This window comes from Mesoplodon bidens (assembly GCF_964165515.1).
Source record: "Mesoplodon bidens genome assembly, chromosome: 10".
NCBI lineage: Eukaryota > Metazoa > Chordata > Mammalia > Artiodactyla > Ziphiidae > Mesoplodon > Mesoplodon bidens.
In genome coordinates, this window is record NC_138172.1 from 22,606,852 (window position 1) to 22,631,403 (window position 24,552).

Here is a 24,552-nt window from a genome sequence, read left to right on the forward strand (position 1 = left end):
TATAGGAATGCTATGTGCCTGAGCCCACTTACCATCTGTCACCACATTTTCCAAACTTCTCTTCCACCCCCTCCTCTTACACAATCTTATCACATAAAAATATTAGATTTCAGGGATTTGTATAATTTCATTAAATTTTCTGAGCCAAGTAAAAATAGAGGAAGTACTGGTATCTCAAACTAACTCAGATTTTGAGTGTCCAACATATCCATGGTAGCCAGTAATGCCCTTTAGGTAGAACTCATGTGCCCAGGAATAACAAGAATAAGTCTTTTCCCTTATTATGGCATTTCATATTAGGAATTTTCAGGTGTTCCCCATATGGCCGAGAGTGATTTAGATAGCTTCCAGAGAGTCCTGAGTCATATACCATCATATTGCTTTATTACCTTTCATAAAGATTTGTGAGTTTTCTCAGATCATTAGAAAAATACTTAGAAGCCAATTGGGGATTATGCATGTTGCTGTTTCCCCTTCGCAGTTTGGGAAATGTTTTTTTTTTTTTTTTTTGAGGTACACGGGCCTCTCACTGTTGTGGCCTCTCTCGTTGCAAAGCACAGGCTCCGGACGCGCAGGCTCAGCGGCCATGGCTCACGGGCCCAGCTGCTCCACGGCATGTGGGATCTTCCTGGACCAGGGCACGAACCTGTGTCCCCTGCATCCGCAGATGGACTCTCAACCACTGCGCTACCAGGGAAGCCCGGGAAATGATTTTCAATCATCTGAATACAGGGCACCTCTACTCACCCAAGCGCTTAAGGTAGAAGCTTAAGAGTCTTCTTTTGTTGCTCGCTTTCCTGCTTCTCACATACAATCTATCCAAAATCTCAGCCAATGCTTCTGTTTCTAGGCCCCACAGGAGGTCTTTGAGGAATGACCAGTGAGACTGGCTATAAAATAATAAGTCCACTATACAACGAAGAATTGTTAGGGATGGCCCTTTGAACTAGGTTCTTTCCTGCTTCTCTGCATAGGTAGGAGAAATGAGGCTTATAATGAGCATCCTATTATTCCTACCAAACATCCCTCTTTCTTCCATCCCTAACCCAGGTGGTCCCAAAGGGTACATCAATCACAGTGCCTCAACTATTCTGTGATCACAGAGGTAGTCACATGACTCAGGCCTGACTAATCAGGAATTCCCATGTCCTGACAGCAGAAATTGGTCCAAGTGTGGTATATTATCCAAGAAGAAAACTGGGAGAAAGGGATTTGCTCCCTTTATAATGTAGACTTGGGGCTACTGGTGACTGTCTTTATCTGCCATTAGAAAAATTCTGCCTCTGGCAGCAGCAAGCACAGTCACACCTAGAAAAGAAAGAGACAAACTAAAACTGAAAGACAGAAAAGGAGAAAGAGGGGATAAGAGAGTCTAAATCAGGGGTCAGCAAACTATGGTCTGCCTCCTGTTCTTGTAAATTAAGTTTACTGGAACACAAATACACCCGTTTGTTAATGTACTGTCTATAAATGCTTGTATGCTACTACGGTAGCGTTTAGCTGGAATAGATACCAAACCTAACTGAGAATGCCTGAATGAGGACATATGAGGTATCTTGTCCTTTTCAAAGATCTTATAATTTATTGAAGGGCCAGAAATATAAACACATATTTATAGCAATAAGATAATGAGAAAAAACAAAATATGGAATAAAAAGAACACACAGCATCTAACAAAGAAACAATGGTAACAAAGATGATAATTAGACTACTGATGAAAGCATCTACCATTTACTGATTGCATATTATGTTGATGCTTTACATATTAGATATTAGATATTTTCACTCATCCTCCAAACAATCTTGCAAAGTAAATGTGTCAGTTAGGATAGGACAAGACTTGCTGCAGTAACAAGTGACCCCAATATCTCTCGCTACATATCCATGGTGGATCAGTAGAAGGCTCTGCTTACTGTTAACAGCCAAGACCACAGGATAATGGAGGTTCCTTCTCAGTACATGCATCCATATTTGCTTCACTGAGGGAAGGGACCACAGCAAATCACACGCTGCCTCTAAAAAACTTCTATGCACAACTGAAACACAGAACTTCCACTCAGGTTGCATTAGCAAAAACAAGTCATATAACCATGCCTAAATTGAAAAGTACTACCAAAAAGTACTACCCAAACAAATACTGGGTAAAGGGCTTCCCTGGTGGCACAGTGGTTGAGAGTCCACCTGCCAATGCAGGGGACACAGGTTCGTGCCCCAGTCTGGGAAGATCCCACATGCCGTGGAGTGGCTGGGCCCGTGAGCCATGTCCGCTGAGCCTGCACGTCCGGAGCCTGTGTTCCGCAACGGGAGAGGCCACAACAGTGAGAGCCCTGCGTACCGCAAAAAAAAAAAAAAAAAAAAAACTGGGTAATAACCTTTCCAATGAGGAAATATAAGAGAAGTTAGGAGACTTCGTCAAAGACAGAGTTAATAAGTAGTAGTGTTTGAATTGAGCCCGAGTCAGTATGATGCTAAATTCCAAGCTCTTTTATGTTGTACCACGTCAATGTCCTTTCTCATCACCTTTGTGTTGGAAAATAGTAGAGTTTACTGATGAAAGGAATAGTAGGTTTACATGATTGAGGACCAAGAAAGAGATGTAAAATGTTTAGACTTGATGAGCTTGCAAAAAGCAAATCCTTTAAACTTTTTTATAAAGACATTTACATTATGTAAGCAGTATTTAAGAAAGATACAGATGGCAGTTCAACCAGAGAATTTGACCTGGGGTGGGATGATTACGGGGAGGAGAGGGCAGTATGGAAACAGGAATGAGATAATACAATAAAAAAGAAGGGAGTGAAAGAGAAAGAGAGAAGGAGAGGTTGAGGGAAAGAGAATTAATAGTTGCAAGGGAGATTTTAGGCTGAGACCATCCCTGTTCTTGGGTACTTTAAGTAAAATTCTTTCCTAAAACGTTCAGGTTCAAATATATGTGAGACAGAGTTACTATTTCTTTTAGAGGCTTGTCAAGTGGGAAAGAGGAGGAAAAATCTGTTTGTGAAGGGAGTTTACAGTATACTTAAAGTTTATTTTAAAAATAAATAGGACTTGATAGATAGGGCAATAAACAACAGGCCCCACCAGGAACCTGCCAGGAGCACTAACAGGAAGCATCTGTAGGCTGCCAAGAGCCAGAAATAAGAATGAACAGTTCTTATCGTCAGAGAGTCACAGGAACATTCACAAACAAAAAGGATATTTGGGGTGCAGCATCTCTAAGCCAAGTTACGCTCTGTCATGAACGCACTCACAGTTTATATAGAATACACCCACAGAGGTAAAGCCACATCTGAATCAGAAGTTGCTTGTTCCCTTTACTGTGAGTTCCAGGTTTTGTTATAGCCTAAAATTGTGACACAGTATCCAAAAATATGTAGAGACCTTTAGAGAAATTTAATACCACAGCAACATAAAACTTTGCGTGACCTCAATAATTAAGAAGTATGTATGACCAGAAAAGAGTCTATGCACTCCTCCCAAAAGGTTTATTATTGATATTTTAATATTTATATTTATTAAATTCACAAAGGTCTGATTAATTATGGATATGTGCTTACCATGTGCTGAGCATGATCACAGAGCTGAGGATACAGACGTGAAGAGAAACAACCTTTACTTTCCTGGAATCTCCTATTTTAGCGAAGGAGGAAAATGAGAAAAATAAATAAGGTGATTAAAGATTGGACTAAGTGATATAAAGCTATGCAAATAATAATGTAATAGAAAACCAAGGGACAAGGAGTGGGACCCACCTGAGGCAGTGTCCAGGTGGCCCTTTGGAGTGGGGAGCTTTGCGCTAGGACTTGAAAGGTAATAAGCAAACCATGTGATGACAAAGCATAGTATACGTTTGGTCCTGTATCAATTAACAAAGACTTTTTTCTGGAGACAAAAATATAATAGAGCTGGGTTATAAAGCTCATTGGATGAGGAATCAAGATAACTGAGTCTCTTTTCTGCCACTTAATAGCTGTATGCCCGTAAGCTAGTCACATAAACTTTATGAGTCTGGATTTCTTCATCTGTGAAATGTGGGGGTTGAGCCCAAGGATCTGTAAGGTCTCCTCTGGCACGAGAAGTTTATACTAACCCTCTCCTGTCCCTACTGCATGTGTGTGCGTAGAGCACATGCGCGCACATGAGTGCAAACACACACACACAGAGGACACAGGTAAGTCTCCTATTTTCTAACTGTTGTCTGGAATAAACTCTGGGAAAAATATGAAATGCTCATGCAATATAATTTCAACATAAGTGAAAACTACCATATCTATCCTTAGCATCTTCCCAAAACTCAACCTTTCGATAAAGGTCCCTGGGGACAAATGCGACTACCTTATCTTAGACGATACACCCACACCCCTGTCTCAAACTACCGGTCTCTGGCCATAGCCTCTGATACTCCAAGTGTGCGTGACTCTTCTTCCATACTCTCCCCCCAACACAGCCCAATCCAATTTCATCTGATTGGACCAGAAGTGAACACCCAATTCAAGGAAGAATCAACCATAGGCTGACCACTGACCAGGGAAATAAAGGGAAAAGGTGAGTTCAGGCCAACCAATCCACTTCCAAGGAAGTTGGATTTGGGACTGTGAAACATTGATGGGTTGGTAGCAGGGCAAAACATTAAGGACACATGAAAGACTGCCAAAGCATAATGATAACAAAGCATTTGAATGAAGTCTGTGGCCTTTGTGATTGTTGAGGCTCCCAGAGCTGTTCAGATCCAGATTCACTCCCCAGTTTCATTTCCCATCAGACCCTGGCTTTACAGTATTTCCTGTCCCCTATTTCTATGAACTTTCTGTGTCCTATGAACAATCCCCATTTCTACCAAACTAGCTTAGCTGGATTTCTTTTCGCCAAATTGCATTCACTAAAACAAAGGGTGGCTCATTCAATCAATAAGCTAAGCTCCATGGAAATGTTAATGGTGACCTGATTTAGAAACAGGAGTAATAAATGAAAATGGGGGAAAGGCTCTGCTTTCATGAAATAGAGGTCAGATGACCATAAGCGGCTGGCACAGGGAGAGGTGAATGGCACCTGAAGCAGAAAATGGATTCCAGAAAATATGCAGTTTGGGGGATGCTCCAAAATTGGTCTGGAAGGACCTCAAAGAGATGAGTAGGATGGGAAAATCTGACCTACAATTTTGCTAATGAGCAGTGCTTAACTCTGTAGGAAATAGCCCCCAAAGCTCTCAGATACGTTGGTCTTTCTCTCCACTCACCTTCCTCCCAGCACAATGCATAATGTACAGTAAAAAGAAAAAATTAATACTTATTAGTGGAGGCATAAAATTCTTCTTTCAGGAAACACACAGGAAGATATTTTCTCCTAGTCTCTCTTCAAAGAACTTTGTATTTTCCCACCCCTGCATAACTCTTCAGAAGTTTTTCTTACGTCTATGGCTTATGTGCCTCAAATTAGGGATCACAGGGAGACAAATCAAACCCGTCGTTTTTAAGAAGATGGTATGGAGTGATCGTCCAATAGTCACTTCCAACTGCCATCTGTGACAAGTCTGTAAAACATTTCGTTTGCATAATATATGGGAACTCTATTAAAATACAGCACATTGTTAAAGGAAGTGGGAATATTCTAAGTCAAACTATGTCTCCTCATAAAACCATCCCCCTAGCACTGGCAACAAAGCACAGTTCTCCTGTAGTGCTTTAAATAAGAAAACCTACTGCTCAAGGAATTACTGAATAGGTGCTAAACCTAGTTTAATCCAACGCTGCCGACGTGTTGTGAAGTTATAACGAGAAGAGGGCTGAGCAAAGGTCATTTAGCAGAAAGATGCCTGTTTGGATTGAACATCTCCTTGCTCTAGAGCAAGCAAGGACAGAACAGCAATCAGTTTCTAAAAGCAGGCACTGGGTGCCATCCATAATGTAGACCTATATAGCTGACCTAAAAAGGCCAAAGCTCGCGTTTCCAGAATAGAAAAATGTATATCAAATGCCTTACCTGGAAGAAAAGATCTTTATGTTTAGTCAGAAGTGGGCCAGCAAACTAATATCTTGACAGCATGCTGGAGATTCTAGCAAAGGAGGACGGCGGCTTCTTGGGTTTTTCTTTTTCCCTGCCTCTGTCTCGAAAACACCGATGACATCCTTGCTCTAAAAAAGGACATTTTGTTTGCCCAGGTGCAGAATTTTTAAAAACATGCTATTATTCTCACAGCTTCAAGCCTGCTTTTCGCTACAGATGTAGTTTTTCAAAAGCATCGGGTTCGCAAAGACCATGGTTGTTAATTAATGACCATTTACATCAGCTCAACAGCCTAGCCATATTTCAATGATCAGTTGGGGAAAATCTGAAGGAGAAACAGGACAGGAGAGCATGGAAGAGAGTTTCTTACCTTCAGTGTTTTAATCAGAGCAGTCTAATAAAGTTATTTGTATTATCAATGACTTCAACTTCACTGTCAAAGTATTTCTATTGAAATGCAAGCCCAGGAAATAACCTTAGGAGGCATTTGTAATAGTTTGTTTCCAACTCTGTACAGGGTGCCCAACCAGAGGCTGGAAAAACTTATAAATGGTTTTCCTTCCCAAATAGCCTGAATGACAGCCAGGCCCAGGTCATACTTCTCTCAAGACAGATGGTGAAAGTGCACTTTACTGTTCAGTTTTAATTCACTGCTGTCTTTTGTAAGACAGCCTCTAAAGAGAGAGGCTAAAGTCATTCTGCCTAATTTTAGCAACACCAGGATGAAACCTTGTGTTTTCATACTATGGGTCACTTCCCTGCCGTGTTTTATGAAACCTGCCTTAAATTTGTCACCCTAAATTCATACCTGGTCAAATTTAGATACTCTTCTAAAACACAAGTACAAGAGAAGGTTGTAATTTTCTGGGCCATTTCTGCCACAATTGTCCACCTCTTGATTTGGGCAGGTGTTTCACATTTGCAGATCTCTGGCTCATCTTGTTTTCATGGCTCCATCTCTTTTATCCCATGATGTCACTGAAGAGAAACAAAGATCCAACAGATTCTTAAATCTGCTACATATGGATTTGTGTTTTCCTTGAATAAGATTAGTGAGTGCTGACTTGGACCAGCCACTGAGCTACATGCTTATATACTTTAGCTGTGTCCATCTCACGACATGGAAAGATTAATGCCATTTTATAGATAAGAAAATGGAGCCTCAGATAGGTTAGGTACCTTTTCCCAAAGTTATATGGCTCATACCTGGCTGAGCAGAAATGCAAACTTGGATGTAAGCTTATAGCCCCACATGCTAACCCACCGCACTAATCAGCTCCTTCTTTAATTCCATTACCCAGGGGCGTGCTTAAGCACTGAGTCTAGAAGCAAGGCCTGACCAACAGCAGCCTTACCTTTGACAGTCCAATCCAGGCTTCTGTTTTGGCGAATTCCCACCTGGCCACTAAATGCCTGTATTATTTTGTGCCTGGACTGGAAGAAAGGAAATTGATTTTCTTTGGGGTGAATACAAAGACACTTCAAGCAGGTCTTGTCCCATGAAAAAGCTGGCTGTGGTGCACCCATGCACTCACTTATATTTAATCCCCTCATATAGTACAAGTTCCATAAGTTCAGAGACCTAGTCTTATATCCCAAGTTTGGAGCCCAGAATGTGGCACTTAGATATCCAAGAATTTGTTCAATGAATGAATGAATTAATGAATGAGTAAGTGAATGAACAGAGACTTCAAGATCCAGGCACAAGAGACCCCAGTGTAGGAGCCTTTCACTCTGTGTCCTGCTTTCACCAACTGTGCTGCTGATATCAGCCCATTCCCAGGTTCCTGGTTTCTGCATTATTAACCCAATAAGATCCCCAGCTCCAGCGCTTCCCTTGGGTCTCTCTCCCTGATAGAAAGCCCAGTCCACCTACAAGCTTACCATTAGTTTTAGAATGAACTTAAAGTTTCTCAGGGGGGGTACTTTCATACTACCCTCTGCATACCCTAGCCTCCAGGGAATGAAAACAAAAGAGAGATGGTTTTTATGGTAATCAGACTTCTTAACAATGAAATGGTCTTGCTAATGGTCTATCATTTTCATTCATTCAGAATAGGTTTATTGAGCTCCTACTGTGTGCCAGGTAGTTATAAGAGCTGAGGGTATTGTGAGGATGAAAACAAAAAGGATGAGCATCTTTGCCATTATGGAACTTAAATTCCAGAGAAGGGAGTCAGTCAGTAAACTAAGAGTAAAACATAGGATGTTTTAGGAGGTGATAAACAGAAAAAAGAAAAACAAAGAATAGAAGTGGGATAGGAACTGCTGACAGTGGAATGCAACGTTAAATAGGGTGGGCATTAAATATTCAATTGTATTCCTCCTCCGAAGAGCTACATTCAAGTCCTAACCACCAGTACCTCAGAATGTGACCTTATTTATAAACAGAATATATGCAGACGTAATTCGTTGAAAAGAAGTCATAGTGGAGTTGGGTGGGCTCTTAGTCCAATATGACTATTGTCCTTTGATTAGAAAATAGTGTAAAGACACACAGGGAGAGCACCATGTGACTAGAGAGGCAGAGACTGGAGTGATGCAATCATAAGCCAAGGAACTCGAGGACTTCAGACTATCACCAGAAGCTAGGAAAAGGCAAAGAGGGATTCTATCCAGAGTCTCAGAGGGCATGTGGCCCTGCTGACACCTTAACTTAGCCTTATAGCCTCCAGAACCCTGGGAGAGAAAATAAATATCTGTTGTTTTAAGTCATCTAGTTTAGTACTTTGTAATGAGGGCTCTAGGAGACTAATATAGTGGGCAGGAGGGAGGCCCCAACTGTGAGGATGGCATCTGATGAAACACCTGAAGTTGGTGCAGGAGCCACCCACATGGCTATCTGGGGGGAGAGGGAAACAGCAAGTACAAAGCCTCTGAAGTAGGAGTGGACCTAGCATGTTTGTGTGGTTGCAAGGAGGCCAGAGTGGTTGCGGTTGGCTTAGGAGAGGGAGAGTATTCAAGTCCAAATGTAACAAGATCTAAAGACCATGGAGTCTAGTGCTCAAACGTTAGCTGAGCGTCATAATTACGTGGCTGACTTGTTAAAACACAGACTGCTGGGCCCACCCCTGGATCCCTAGAGTTTCAGTAGATCTGGGGTAGGGTGTGAGAATGTGCATGTCTAACAAGTTCCTGATGCTGATATTGTTGGTCCAGGGGCCACTTTTTGAGAACCCTTATTGTAGGACATCATAACAACTTAGATCCTTATTCTGTGTGAGCTAAAAGCTATTTGAGGGTTAGAACAGAGGAGTGACACGGGAGGACTTCTGTTTTAGCAGGATGTTGTACCTGTTGGGTGGGGAATAGACTCTAAGGGGGGAACCAGTGGAAGCAGAGAGGCCAGTTGTAAGATAACTGGAATAAAAAGTACATAATGTGAAGCACCTGTTTAAAAGGAGTTATGAACCAGTATGTGTTATGTGTGACCTAGGGTGTTTTTTGGATGGGGGAGGAGCATTTGGGTTAGTTCAGAGAAAACTAATATATAAATAAGAGATTTGAGTTACCCTGGCCTTGAAAGCCTGGCATTCTTGGAGAACAGCACTTATTTAATAGGAGCTATATGACATCTGCATGTCACCAGCTTCCTCTCCACTCATGTCCATGCACAGCCAGTTTAGCAACCAAACACGTGTCACATCTGGAAATTCTTAGGCCCTGTAGGTCATGGCTGGAGGGTTTTTGTTTTGTTTTGTTTTGCTTTTGAAAGAGTAAAGGGTCCCTTTACTCCATCCTAACACCAACTCAGAATTCTTTGAATTTTAAGAATTTTTGTTTGAGTAGCTAATGGGGACTTCGGTGTTCCCGTCTGTTAAAGCTCTCAGATCATTCCCAGAGTGACCTTTACGTAGGTCCTAAAATAGATTAGAATACCTATTATCTTTTTATATAAAGCTGAAATCTTACAGTGGAAGAAATTTCCAATGTGAAGAATGAAACAAAATACTAGGGTTAATGATGACCAAAAAAAGTAATATTTAGAAGAGGATCATACATCCAACCTCTTTAAAGCATTTGATTTCTATTAACACTTTCTCTTTCCACTTTCTGTGTGCTCTCACCTTCCTGTGGATCTATCATCTGAATGATACACTCATAACAGCTACACAGACAGCTTCAAAACATAATGGCTTTATTTCTTGGCTGTTTGAAAGTTCTGAATTTTGTAATTTGTATTTTATAAATAACTTGACTTTAAAAAAAAAAAGGTAAATTTTGAAATACCCAAAATCCTGAAGAAAGACATAGCCTATGACCTTTCTACACCAAGGGAAAAAGTGAAGCATCTTCAAAGTGTTATTTAGACCACTTTAGTTCTGATACACTATATCAATGAGCTGTGTGACCCTAATGCAGAAATTAACTTCTCTGTTCCTAGTTTCCATATCAGTAAATTAAGGGAGTTTGAACGAAATTTCAAAGGCCCCAGCAAGCTCTAGAATTAGCTGATTTAAACTGTACCATTGTATCCTAGATTTATTTTGGCTTTAAAAAAGGGAAGTTACTTTATTTTGTGTCCTTTCTGATTTTGAAACTGAGATCTAAATTCAAATCTTCTGGGGGCTAGACTGGTAGTATAAGTGAGTGAATCAGATGAGGAGCAAGAAAATAGAGTCAAGGATCAAGAACTGGCCACCTATGAGGAGACCATGGTGACCTATGAGAGGACCATGGGGATCTCTGACTGAAGGACACTGATACTCTGCTCTAGCTTATGTGTGCATTGTAGAAATGGAGACCTGGGTTTATTAAAGCTTCCAGTATTTCAGAAGCTCAAAATATTCATTTTTGTTGGCACCACCTTGATCTTTAAAATGACAAGATATTCAAATTAAAAACATCATCATCACCGTGCAGACCAAACCAACATGTCTTAGAGCTCAATCCAATCTAAAAGTTACTAGTTTGCATGATGAAAGCCATATTGGATAAGATTTATCCCTTCAGGGGTTATTGTTGCATGCTAAGTTTCCATAAGGGAAGGATCAGGTAGCCTGAGCCCTTATCTTAATTAATTTTCTCTCTAAAAAAATAACTACTAATCTCACGCATGCCCCTACAAGGAAAAGGTTAAATAAAGCATTTATAATAACCAGAGATAGACTGACAGTCAGAAAGATAGACACAGGATACTGTAAAAATGCCTACAGGGCAACACAAACTGGTTTTGCAGAGGTGGCTTAACCAACTGAGATTTGAGCTGTACAGGCTTAAGTCAAGATATTCTGTTTCTTGGTCAGTTCCATTGGCTAACGGGTGAAAAGCAGAAGTCATGGTTGGGCTGACTGGTCAATCAACATAGCCACAGGATGAAAATTTATTTTCTTTTTCTTCCCTCCAATGTATCTCCCCCCATAGACTCTATTCATTTCCAGCCTTGTAGTGAAATTACTCACTGATCATAAATCCCAAGCACTGCCCCCAAACTCACACCTAGAAAATTAAAAAGTGAGGACATAATTACCACTATAAATAGGATTGTTTCTTTTATGGAAAGATTAATAGAACAAAGAAGTTAGCATCTTTAGTATATCTAAGTATTTCTCTACTGATAATTCATTTAATACATGGAGGGCTATAAAAATTTTAAGAAAAGGTACATAGATTTATGGATTTTCTATATAAATAAAATTAGCTTTCTTTCAGTTTGTCTCCTTGCTATTACATCACACAAAAAAATATCTGCAAGAATTTTCATTAATTTTGGAGAATACAGTTGTGATGGTCCAAAGTGAAAATATAGGCTACGTTCTGCATCTAAAGTTGGATTCCTCCACAAAAGAGCCTGAGACAAAGCCTTGGGAATTTATCTGAGAGATGATCCCAGAAGCAGGAAGCATGAAAGAAGAAAAAGCCAATTAAGCTATATTATTGAACTGGTGATGGTTGTAAGCAGCTAGGTTCATTCCTACTGGGGGACCATCTGAGAACAAGGTAGAATGTGTCTCAGAATGCTCCCACCAAAAACCAAAGTGTCTGAGACATTTATACATGGACTCTTAGCCTCCAATAGTTGAGATTTGCTGTGGGTATTACCTTGTATATAATAACTGTTCATGGCTTTAGGAAAAGTCTTTAGGCAGAACAGAGAGATCCTGGGGGCATTTGAGGTAGGATGCCATCATAATCATAGGATCAAATTTGCAGGTGTAATTACAGGTAGACTACAAATATATATAGATGCTAAATTATGTAAACAAAACTGGGACCCACCAAAAACATAGGATACCATCCTTCAGAGCAGCTAGAAATGAATTGGGGTATAAAGAGAAATCTATGAATTTGCTAATCAAAAGAGAAAAGCTGTTATCCTCATATCATGACTGCCAGTTCCACTGCATGCTGCCTATGTGCCTATGTGTGTTCCATGTGTCTTACATGTATCAATTCATTTAATCCTGACCATAACTTTATGCCACAGGCACAATTTTTATTCCATTTTTTAATGATAAGCAAACTAATGATCAGGGAGATAGTCACAGTATTTTAATATACCAATATTAATATACCAGCACACTAGCAAGTCACAAATAAAAAGTTTTCTCAACATCTAGTCAAATTCTCTGGGAAAACAGGACTCAAGTTAGAAATGTCTCAGGGGTATTGAATTGTCAAGAAACACACCTACTGTATATCAGAAGATCCACTCATATAAAACAAGTGCTTATGCAAGTGTACCTGAAGAGAAATTCACACTAAAAGGAATTATGTTCTTAAAAAAAAAAAGTATTTTTCTCTCCTGCTGGGTATTACCACTGTGGGTCTTTAAAACAGAAGCAGGCTTTTACAGTTCCTTAACTCAATAGCACCACTTGAGTGACAAAGACTTGTGGGCCCCATGCAGAGACCTTACTTCTCTTTTGTGGTAACTAGTAACTCCCCCACCCTCTGCTTTCTTGGCTTCCAATACAGGTTTTGAATACCACAGGGAATAAAATGGAAAAACAAGAAAGAATGGAAAAGGCACCAATGAAAAATAATAGGTAAAGTTATATCATGTTCCAATGAGCATTTTTATTCTGATTCATTTAATTTTTTTAAGCAGGTCACGTGGGTAAATGTGGGCATGACTGAATGAGTCCCAGTAGGTGATACTATAATTTGAAATCCTCGTAATGATGCCAAACCAAACTGTTAAAATGTGATGCTTGGCAATTAAGACATTTATCCTCCTAGATTGGTATTATTTTCTTTGCTGTTCATGATAGATCTTTTTGTGATTTGAGTTTCAATTCTGGCTCAACTAGAGGGATTTGGTTAAACTGTATTCAACCCTATTCTATTAGTTACCTAGTTAATTCAGTTTCCTGGGATATGAAATGACACTGACAAGCAGATATACACACTGCCACAGAAATTCTTCCCATGTTGCTTAAAAATATAAAAGTGAATAAAAAGAAAGTAAAAGGAGACACCTAAACAATGTAGAGATAAATGGCGATGGACTTGGATGCAATATGAAAGTTGTCTTGTCCAACCTGTTAACATACGGTCAGAGCTGCCAGTATCTTTCTTGGTTCCTTAATTTTTCTCAGAAGGTCTTAATTTTCAAAGCATATGATTCTATTAATAACTGGCCAAAGAATATTTGCATGTGAATTTTTTTTTAAAATCAGAGCCTACAGCAGTGAGTATGTTTCTCTCTTTCTCATGATATTATAATAAGGGGGAAATGGACACCTTGGGATTTTTGCTTGTGCTTCAGAACCTCCTTGACACTCTGATACCGTGTGCCCAGTTATGGGTAGACATAATCTGGGGAAAGGATCCATAGCTTTCATTAAATTCTCAGAGGGGTCTGAGACATTTCTGCACAGCACACACACAGGCACACACACACATACACACACACACACAAACACACAAAAAACAAACAAATAAAAAACAAGGCCAGGAGAAAATGAACAACCAATGCTGAGATAATTTGACCTTTCATTACTATTGTTGAACAGGTCTTAAGTGATGAACCACTGGCCTTCATCAAGGGTAGCAAAGAGTCATCTACTCTACTACATATTCTCTGATCCACAACAAAAAAACTTTCTGGGTCTCTATTTCAGCAAACTGTTCTTCTCCTGAACCCCTTGGCAGTACTCATGTTTTGAAGATAGACAGTCTTAAGGATTGCTTGAATATTCCTCTGTGCCAAGTTCCTGGCTCACATGCAACACCTATACCAGGCTGTAAGATCTCTATTTCTGTGATCTAACTTAACCCCAGAATGTAATTGTTTCCCTAACCTTATGCCTAACTCCCTTGAATATTTATATAATTATTCTGTGCCTTGCGTATTTCTATAAGCTGCTTTAAATTCTCCTGCAAATAAAAATCATAAGGTAAAGTTCCTTGTGTGGAAAGTTAAACCTGGGCAATTAGGTCACACTCCTATCATTTTGCCCCTGACCTTGCTTTATTTTCCCTCATAGAGCTTACAGCTAACCACCTGACATTACACTACATATCAATTTGTTTATGAGTTTTGTCTACCACCACAATAAAAAGTAAATGCAGTCGGTTTCAGGCAGGACATCGGCTAACATGTACAGCCTTATACCCCAGGTGCCTAGAACAAAGTGTAGCCATAACAGGACTTCAGTGGAGATTTGCTGAATGAACTCAGTTATCTGAGCTCGTAGAAAAGTTAAGAGACCAGTTGTTCCCCAGAGCCCAGTAGGCTAACTCGCTCCTCTGTGCTGTTTTGATTCCTCCTTCTGAACTGTCCAAAGTGTTCAAATAGAATCATGTTTAAGTTCTGCAATCTCTTAAGTTTAGACAGAAATCGGTTCTTTATACATGAATGTTCCCTATTTAAATAACAATATAATTCTTACCACTTGTTTTAAGTGATTCTAAAGGGAGGAAATCATTGGCTTTACAAGCATTGTATAATTGGAAATCTCGGTATATTTTAGCAAAGGCTAATGGGTACATATTTATTTTTCTGTGGAGCTGCTTTTGTGCAGTGCCTTGAAAAGAACTCTTACTAAACTTTTAACGATATTCAAAACAAGCTCTCTTTTATGCTTCTAAAGAAAATTAACATGCTGCTTGTAGCCTTATACCAACTTCAGTTTCATGACCCTTAAATCATCGTTTATACACTCTCAGTGTTCAGCAAAGAAGAAGATATGTCCCATAGAATTTGTGGTTTGTTTTAAGGATGCATGAGAGTACAATTGAGAACCATGCAATTCATAACAAATTCAATCTAGACAAGACAGCATACCATTCAATGCAGCCCCACCTATTTCTTCTTTCCCACAGGAGACTGAAGAATTGAAGTTATTCTATCAAATATGAAATTATGAAACACTTTAATTCTATGACAGCCATACACCAAGGACCAGAAAAATCGTTTCATCTCATAATGTTTTAGAGACCCCAAGCAAATGTAAACAGTAGACACTGTCAGACATTAAGGTTTACAAGCACTAAACAGCTTAACTGAAAATCTACTGATTTATTTGGAATTTCATGGGATTCTGTTGGGAAATTTATTAAATTATTTAGTAAACTTCAACAGAAAAAATTACCATTTACTGAATCTGAATACTGCACTTATAGGCTTACTTATTTCACACCGTGGTTTATATTAAGGAATATGGTAAAATAACGTCTAGTGTCACCAGTAGTGATCCATTTTAATACTAGACTGTGGGTCTTCCATAAGCTGGCTCCCTAGTGATTAAATATTCCTAGGATCTTGTGATGAAATTTACCTCTTGTCAGTGAGACTTGTCTGGGTCCCAGAAACCAAGGTTTGGTTTTTACACAGTGAGAATGTTCCTCTGTCAACCAGTGTCTTCTGAGAAAACTATCTCCATAATTTCATCATAACTGGTTCCATATAATTCATCTTCCAAATATCTAGCACAAGCACTGGATGTTATTCTTCTCTTAAGTGAGGGTGTTCTTGCCAAATATTTATGTCCATCAATTACATATAATTATAGGTGCATGTCTGTATACATATTCAGATATTATGCACATCTATCCACACACCTGGGTATTGTGAGCATCTGTATACACATGGCTGTATACACATATTGTGTGTGTCCATACACACAGAGACATTGTGAGCAAGTTTACAGATGGTACAATGGAAACAGAGAACTAGGATTAAGCCAGGAAATTCTTTGAATGGTAGGAATTATATGGAGAGGATGGAATGAACAGCGCCAGTGGTGACACACAGTAATCATGCAGGAAAAGAATCCAACAGTATTGATGCAAGTTTATGCATTAGTCAAAAGTCCCAAGAGGACAGATGACCAAATGAATTTCATCTCAGATAAATCTGGTGGATAAAACCTCTAGGATGATAATGGAGTAGCATAAAATGATAAGTTATCTAAATGAAAACAACAGTAATTTAAAGCAGGATCTGTGGCTACTAAGACTTGATGACTGAACAAATGGGAAGAGAGGGATGAGTAGAGCTGATCACAAGGAAGACAGGCACAGCACAAGGGAATTGTGTCTCTGTGATGAAGTCTGGTTGCATCAGTGACCTGATGAGTGGAAAAGGGAGACAAGAAAGAGAGAGTATGTGTGGAAGTCAGAGGGAGAGATCTGCACATGCTATTCTGCTGGCCTTCAAGATGCAGGAATGGGGCCACAAGCCAAGAAGTGCAGGCAGGACCTAGAAGCTGGCAAAGACAAGGTAACAGATTCTCCTCTAAAGTCACCAGCAGCATCCCAGCCCTGCAGACCCATTGATTTTTACCCCAGTGAGATTTCTGATCTAAAGAACAAATAAGTCTCTATTGTTTTAAGCCACCAGGTTTGTGGTAATCTGTCATAGCAGTAATAGCAAACTATTACACCCATTCTTACCACCAGTAGCCACTTTCCGTGTGAATTTTCTAGAATGATCTTATTTTGCACTCATTGGATCCAGTACACTAGAAACAATATTTTTGGTTTGAATAAAATGTATTCATCTTCCATTCTTCCTTCCATCTCCTTAAATTAGGAATGAACAATTTATTTATTTGTGGAGGATTTTTTTCAAGCTAGAAGGATCCAAAGCATTCATGTCGTCTCCAAGTCAAATTTGGCTGTTCAAATCATTCAGCCCAGTAGATCTCATATTAGTTTAGATATATTACTTAAGATACATTTTTTTTTTTTTTTTTTTGTTACGTGGGCCTCTCACTGTTGTGGCCTCTCCCCTTGCGGAGCACAGGCTCCGGACGCACAGGCTCAGCGGCCATGGCTCACGGGCCTAGCCGCTCCGCGGCATGTGGGATCTTCCCAGACCGGGGCACGAACCCGTGTCCCCTGCATCGGCAGGCGGACTCTCAACCACTGCGCCACCAGGGAAGCCCAAGATACATTTTTAAACCAGTTTAATAATAAAGGGAGAAGTTGACTTTTTTCCTACATTAGCAAGCAATTAAATTAATTCAATTTTCTTTTACCTAATTCTAAAGTTATTTAATCCATTTATACTAGGTCTGTTAGATTAAAGATCCTGAAATTTGTTTGATCACTTAATGCTTTTGTTGGGAGATAAAAGTTAAGCTCTGGTGTCTCTAAACTGAGAAGAAGGAAAAGGTCATTTTTACAGTCCACTTGACATTCTTTTGGTTTGCTCCTTCAGTCACTTTACACGTCCCTCAAGGAAGTGTCTATATATTTTGTCCATCATAACCCAGTTAATTCCTCATCCTGTATGTTTATTCCCATTGAGATGAACAGATCAAGGGCCTCTCTGAGGTGTTTGCCCAGGGCTCCAAAACCATAAATCTGGGACTGCCTCCTTTCCATGTTGGCATTTGCTGCCCATTAGACTTTAGATTCAACAAATGCCTCCAATTCCCCTTGATCCAAGACTAACCAAAAGTAGAGAGTTTATAATCCCTTATGTTGTTATTTTGCTTTAAAAACAATAACAACAAAACCAACAAGGAAAGCAACAAAATACAAGATCAAGCCCACAAGTTTTGAAATCAAAGTAGAGTTTATACAATGGTTCTCAGTCTACCTGCCATGTGACCTTGGACAACTAAGTCAATCTCTTCTAGCTCCCATTTTCTCACATATGTCAGGGAGAAGTTACAGTATTTTAGTTGCTTCTTTAGTTGCTTAAATGAGATACAGTCTTCAAAGCTTTTACACAGCCCTAGCCTGTGGCAATTGCTCAATAAAATGCCACTATTACTCTTGCTTCTCTTAAATAACTATCTGAGTGCAAAACATAACTTTCAACTTTTTTTTTTTTTTTTTTTGCTGTATGCGGGCCTCTCACTGTTGTGGCCTCTCCCGTTGCGGAGCACAGGCTCCGGACGCGCAGGCCCAACGGCCATGGCTCACGGGCCCAACCGCTCCGCGGCATGTGGGATCTTCCCAGACCGGGGCACGAACCCGTGTCCCCTGCATCGGCAGGCGGACTCTCAACCACTGCGCCACCAGGGAAGCCCAACTTTCAACTTTTTTGGGTGGCATCTTCATCTGTTAAGTAAGGGAGTGTGACTAAATAATAACCTTTAGTAGTTATTTTCCCTTTAGTAGTGGAATTCTAAGAACAATATAAACATAAAGAACATAGTTGCAAAAATGAAGGGATATTTAGGTAAAAGGATATGGAAAGACAACAATGTTATTTAGATATGTTTTTACAACTGTCTTTTATTAACAATCACTCCCATATTACCTATGAAGTTCTACCATGCCATAGATCATTTGAGAATATAATGAATGATCTGTGAGGGTTCTTCGATAAAAATTTATAATAAAATAAAAGCAAATATGTATTGTTTATGGCTGGCACTGTTCTGTGTTGTATGTGTACTAACTCATTTGATCCTTGAAACACACATACACACACACACACACATATATGTATGAATATACACACGCACACATTGGGAAAGTTGTATGTTTGTGTATGTGTGTGGGAAAGTTGTATGCGTGTGTGTGTATATATATAAAGATATATATATGTATATATATAAAATCTCCCTAAAATAATACCCTAATATATTACACACATTATTATATATAATATATACTTATATATTATATAGTTATAAATAATTGATATAAAACCCTAATATTTATATGTGTGTATATATATGTGGAAAGTATATATGTATTATATACAGTTGATGAGGAAACTCAGGCAGAACTTTCTTAATGTATTTATTCAGCAAAATTTTACTTTATCATTAATTTTTTTTTTTTTTTTTTTTTTTTTTGTGGTACGCGGGCCTCTCACTGTTGTGGCCTCTCCCGTTGCGGAGCACAGGCTCTGGACACGCAGGCTCAGCAGCCATGGCTCACGGGCCCAGCCACTCCGTGGCATGTGGGATCTTCCCGGACCGGGGCACGAACCCGTGTCCCCTGCATCGGCAGGCAGACTCGCAACCACTGAGCCACCAGGGAAGCCCTATCATTAAATTTTTATCATTATCATTTATCATTAAGTTCTAACCTTGCAGGATAAAATTGCTTTGTGATCTAACCCTCTCTCTACCTTTATACTTTTTTTTTTTTAAGAACACACTGGACTTTGAGGACATACCTGAATTTCTAATTTGAAAACTATTTCAAATATCTAGGAAGGCTCTAATAAATTTTTATATAGCCTAGTAGGGTCTAAATAAAAGTGTAGAGTGCCAAATATGGGAAATAAACAGATGACTATGTTAATATGAGGCTTAAGTACTGGCATAAAAGTTTCAAACACTTTAAAAGGGAAATCACATTAAATAAAGAGTGAAATCAGGAAGCCATGCCCAAGGAGAACGACAACTCTTCGGCAGTATTGTCCAATAAAAATATACTGTGGGGCCTCCCTGGTGGTGCAGTGGTTGAGAGTCCGCCTGCCGATGCAGGGGATACGGGTTCGTGCCCCGGTCTGGGAGGATCCCATATGCCGCGGAGCGGCTGGGCCCGTGAGCCATGGCCGCTGGGCCTGCGCATCCGGAGCCTGTGCTCCGCAACGGGAGAGGCCACAACAGTGAGAGGCCCGCATACCGCAAAAAGAAAAAAATATATATATATATACTGTGAGGCATACATGTGAACCATGTGTATTATTTTACACTTTCTAGTAACATTTTTAAAAACAGCTGAAATTAATTTAACAATATGTCAAACACTTTACATGCAAAATATATTTTCATGTCAACATGTAATATTAAAAATTATTCATGAGATATATTACTTTCTTTTTGTCGTTTTAACTCTTTGAAATCCAGTGTGGTTTTGATACTTACAGCACAGCTAAATTCAGACTATGTACATTTCAAGTGCTCAACAATTACATACAACTGGTGACTACCAAGTTGGACAATGCAGGTTTAGGTCTGTCCAAACTGTGGCTGATGTCTAAGGTATTACAATAGGTTAATCTACTAAAATCATGTATTCAATTTTGAGATTCAAGAATTGTTTTAGGAAGGTATCTATAGTTTGTATAGAAATCACTGCTAGTTACAGGTGATAGGTTTCAGCTTTGCAAGTACTGGGATCGTAGGAGGGAAGAAAAAGAACACTAGGCAGAAACAGAGGGTCTAGAATCAAGTCTCAGCTTGATTAAGTCACTTAAAATGCATAGAGCGCATTTTTCTCACCTCTAAATTGGGGAATATTACATATTCTATGTACTTCTCTGCATCGTTCTGAGGATTAAATGAACTAATTTAAGTTAATTTGCAGAGAATATGATATAAAGAATGGTAACGACGATTGTCGTTAAGATAATGGTGATGATTAATGGTCGGTGAGGAGGAAGATGATGTCAGAACCGTTGTTCTTTCTAAACTAAAATCTATATTAAATAATCCTTCCATAGGAAAGTAATTCTAAAAGTAGATCTTTACTTAAATCATTAAATTATAAAATTATTAAAAGTAGAACTGTCAGCCAGTTACATAATTACTGAATTTGCTTAACGGTGGTTCTTATTTTATTTATTCACCAAAATTAGATCTTTAGTTCTAAAAATGTCAAGAGATAAAGGAGGTAAGCATGAAGAACATAATGGGAATGGTGATGTCTATTTCCATGAGCTATATGAATTGGAAGTATATTATAGGCAAGGGAAAAGTCATTTTGACTACATTATCATAATAAATGACTATGTTAACATTCTGTGCCAATGAAACAGATAAACTAGAGGGATATTATCTTTTACCAGGAAGCAAGAAATTTTAATAAATAGTTTAATTAATTACTGTCATTAGCTGGATTGTTAGCAATTCATTTATTCTAGACTGGTTTGTCACAAACATCAAATCCTCTTCTAAGAAGAGTACGTGATTGTGTGCTAGAAAGCAGTTAAAGAATTTTAGGAAAAGCATGCAGTGAAAGATATAAATTGTCATTAGCCTTCACTTTTGGTGAGAGAAATGTCAGGCATAGCATATGAGTGAAAAGTCTGAATTAACTCACAGGTTTGCAGAAGTTTTTTCAAACGCTTTGTGCATATTAGTTAAAGTGAAGCAGAGACTACATACTCCTGATTTGAGAAAACAACAACAGCATATCTTAAGGTTCTACATCAAAGAATAATAAACAGGCAAAGAATTATATATCTAAGGACAAAATTCATGCTTCCTCCTTTGGTTTGGTTTAGTTAGAGGAATCGGGTTCTCAAATGAAATATTCTATGGAAACCCAATATGTAAAACAATCTAAAGTGATATCTTTTTAATGTAAATTAATTTTATGCTCAAATTTATATTTTCTTATTAGTGTCCATCAATAAGAAGGCAATTTTGATCAAGTAAAATATTTAGGGGCTTTCGTGCTTCCTGTTGGCGCAGTGGTTGAGAGTCCACCTGCCAATGCAGGGGACACGGGTTCGTGCCCCGGTCCGGGAAGATCCCACATGCTGCGGAGCGGCTGGGCCCGTGAGCCATGGCCGCTGAGCCTGTGCGTCCGGAGCCTGTGCTCCGCAACGGGAGAGGCCACAACAGTGAGAGGCCCGCGTACCGGAAAAAAAAAAATATATATATATATATATATATATATATATATATATATACATATATATATATATATATATATATATATATACATAGAATTAGTTTAAGATTATTATCAAGCTTGGGTTCTCACTTTCTGTGTTTGTACCTTTATATATGAATTGCTATAAATATTAGAATACATGATATGAAATTCCTGATATTGACCGATGATAACCAGTAAATATGACAACATCATGTAGTTCAAGGTAACAGCAGTAATTGTATCTGTTTTTGTTTCTTAAGTATTTCCACCTGTGATCTTTCTGGTCTTCTTAATTTAGAGCACCCAGAAACTTGAAATACAGTGAAACTTGTTTTAAAGTTTGATCACTAACAATATCAAGAATTTGCTCACCCACACTATCATAAGAGTAAGAGTCATATAGCTACAACTTAGTAGGTTTTACTGAGGGTTCTGACTCACTAAAAAAATACTCTAAAAATGTATATCAAGCAGAAGGAAAATTATGTCACATGGAAAGGCTAAGTTGCAGGAAGAAATGTAAGAAAAGATACTGGCACATATGTGGGTAAGTTAAAAAATCACTAACACTATAAAATGTAATACTATTGTCTACTTTGGGAGGAATTAAAACTGAAACACTGGATAATGGTAATTTTTAAGCAGGGAGGAGATGATCAGAGTAAATTGCTGTAAGGTCTTGTATCATTCTGTAGTATGATAAAAATATTAACTCCAGATGTCATTAAGATAGGCAGACATGTTACAATAGCTTGGGTAATTACTAAAATGATAGACATACAACACAGACCTTCTAAACTAATAAAGTGATAAAGTAGAATGAGAGAAAACTCCATCATCAATCTAAAATAAGAGAAGAAAGAAAAAACAAAGAAAAAAAAGACCTGCAGCACATAAATAAGATGACAACAATAAATGTAAATATGTTAGAAATCATATGAATGTAAACGGGCTAAAATCTCTAGTCTAGTTATACAAAATTGTCATACTGGTTTTAAAAAATCCAGCAGCTATCTACCATTTCTGGGAGATAGATCTAAATTTAAAGACCTAGAGGAATTGAAAGACAAAGGATATATCAGGTAAATATTAACTAAAAGAAAATGAGTATAGAAATAATAATATTGGACAAAATAGACTTTAAGAGAAAGACAATTCATACAAATAGTAATAGTTTAGTACTAAGCATAATAGCAATTTAATTCACTAAGAAGGTACACAATTCTAAACTTGTATAAACCTAAAAACACAACTTCAAAGTACATAAAGTAAAAAATATCGACTACAAACCTAAATGGGAAGGAAATCCAAAAAAGAGGGGATATATGTACATGTTTAGTTGATTCACTTTGCTGTACAGTAGAAACCAACACAACATTGTAAAGCAACTGTACTCCAATCAAAATTAATTTTTAAAAAAGCAAAAAAATATGTCGACTACAAGATGAAAAATAGGCAAGTTCACCATCAGACTGGAAGGATGGTGTATGTTTTGTACAAGCAGGAAAAGACTTACTAGGGATATAGAGAATTTAAACAACACAATTAGCAAGCTTGATCAGAAATTCCTAATGTCTACATGGTCTTGACTCCCTGACCTCCTTTCCAGAAGAAGGGGGAAAGTCCACAGGTCCCTGTTATCTTGACTGCATCTGGTCTCCTGGGTACCTAGACTACAGAAGTGTGGGAATGATGGAGGCACAGTTTTCAACAAGCATCACATGGATACGTTGGTTCCCTTCTGAACAAAGAGGTACGTTGTCCCCTGATTCCATGACAACAAGTAAAGTCCACATTCTATCATGCTTAAAGTAATTGCTGAAACTATCCAGAACAGGACAGTGCCAATACATACCACACACTTTCTTTTTTTTTTTTTTTTGCGGTACGTGGGCCTCTCACTGTTGTGGCCTCTCCTGTTGCGGAGCACAGGCTCCGGATGCGCAGACTCAGCGACCATGGCTCACGGGCCTAACTGCTCCGCGGCATGTGGGATCTTCCCAGACCAGGGCTCGAACCCGTGTCCCCTGCATCGGCAGGTGGACTCTCAACCACTGCGCCACCAGGGAAGCCCACCACACGCTTTCTTGTCACCACACTGTGTGCTGCTCTGCCCTTAGGAGAACTATGTCAGAGATATCACTGACATTGCATTGACCTTGTTCTCACCTGCCTGGTTTCAAATGAGCAGATGAGTGCACTTCTGAACTTTAATCCAATGATACCGTGCAGAGTTAAACAATCCCTAATCGTTAGCATGTTCTCAAGATTTTCAAACACTGCCTATGCATAGAAATAGGGTGTGTGTGTCAGAGGGTAGGGGTGGTATTTCAAATTCGTCACAAAAAACGATGGTGAACCTGGAATTTCAATGTGTTCAAAACTGGTTCACAGGTATTATGAGCATGTATGTTGGGTTTTATTAATTTTTATGTAGTTAAAAATACAGTTAAAAATAAAATCATAATTAAATGTATGAAGAACCACTGAAGCACTCTCAGCAGAGCACATTTAAGAAGACCACCAGCCTATGATCCTGAAGATTGCTACATAAATGCTTAGACACATAGGAATAGCCCA

General features: G+C 38.8%; 1 protein-coding gene and 1 long non-coding RNA gene across 2 annotated transcripts in view; one reads left to right on the plus strand and one right to left on the minus strand.

Moving 5' to 3' along the window:
* TAFA1 (TAFA chemokine like family member 1) overlaps nt 1-4,103 on the minus strand; it is a 505,459-nt gene extending 501,356 nt beyond the window's left edge. Inside the window, exons 1-2 of the mRNA XM_081246522.1 lie at nt 3,753-4,103; nt 3,558-3,630 (exon numbers count right to left, since the gene is read on the minus strand). Coding sequence (XP_081102648.1) covers nt 3,558-3,560 — 3 coding nt within the window. The 5' untranslated portion in view covers nt 3,561-3,630; nt 3,753-4,103. The remainder of the gene's footprint in view (nt 1-3,557; nt 3,631-3,752) is intronic.
* Nucleotides 1-12,992, plus strand: part of LOC308623812 — a 28,814-nt gene extending 15,822 nt beyond the window's left edge. The window contains exons 2-3 of the long non-coding RNA XR_014016889.1: nt 4,448-4,545; nt 12,922-12,992. This is a non-coding gene — a long non-coding RNA (uncharacterized lncRNA). The remainder of the gene's footprint in view (nt 1-4,447; nt 4,546-12,921) is intronic.
* The last annotated feature ends 11,560 nt before the right edge of the window (nt 12,993-24,552 follow it).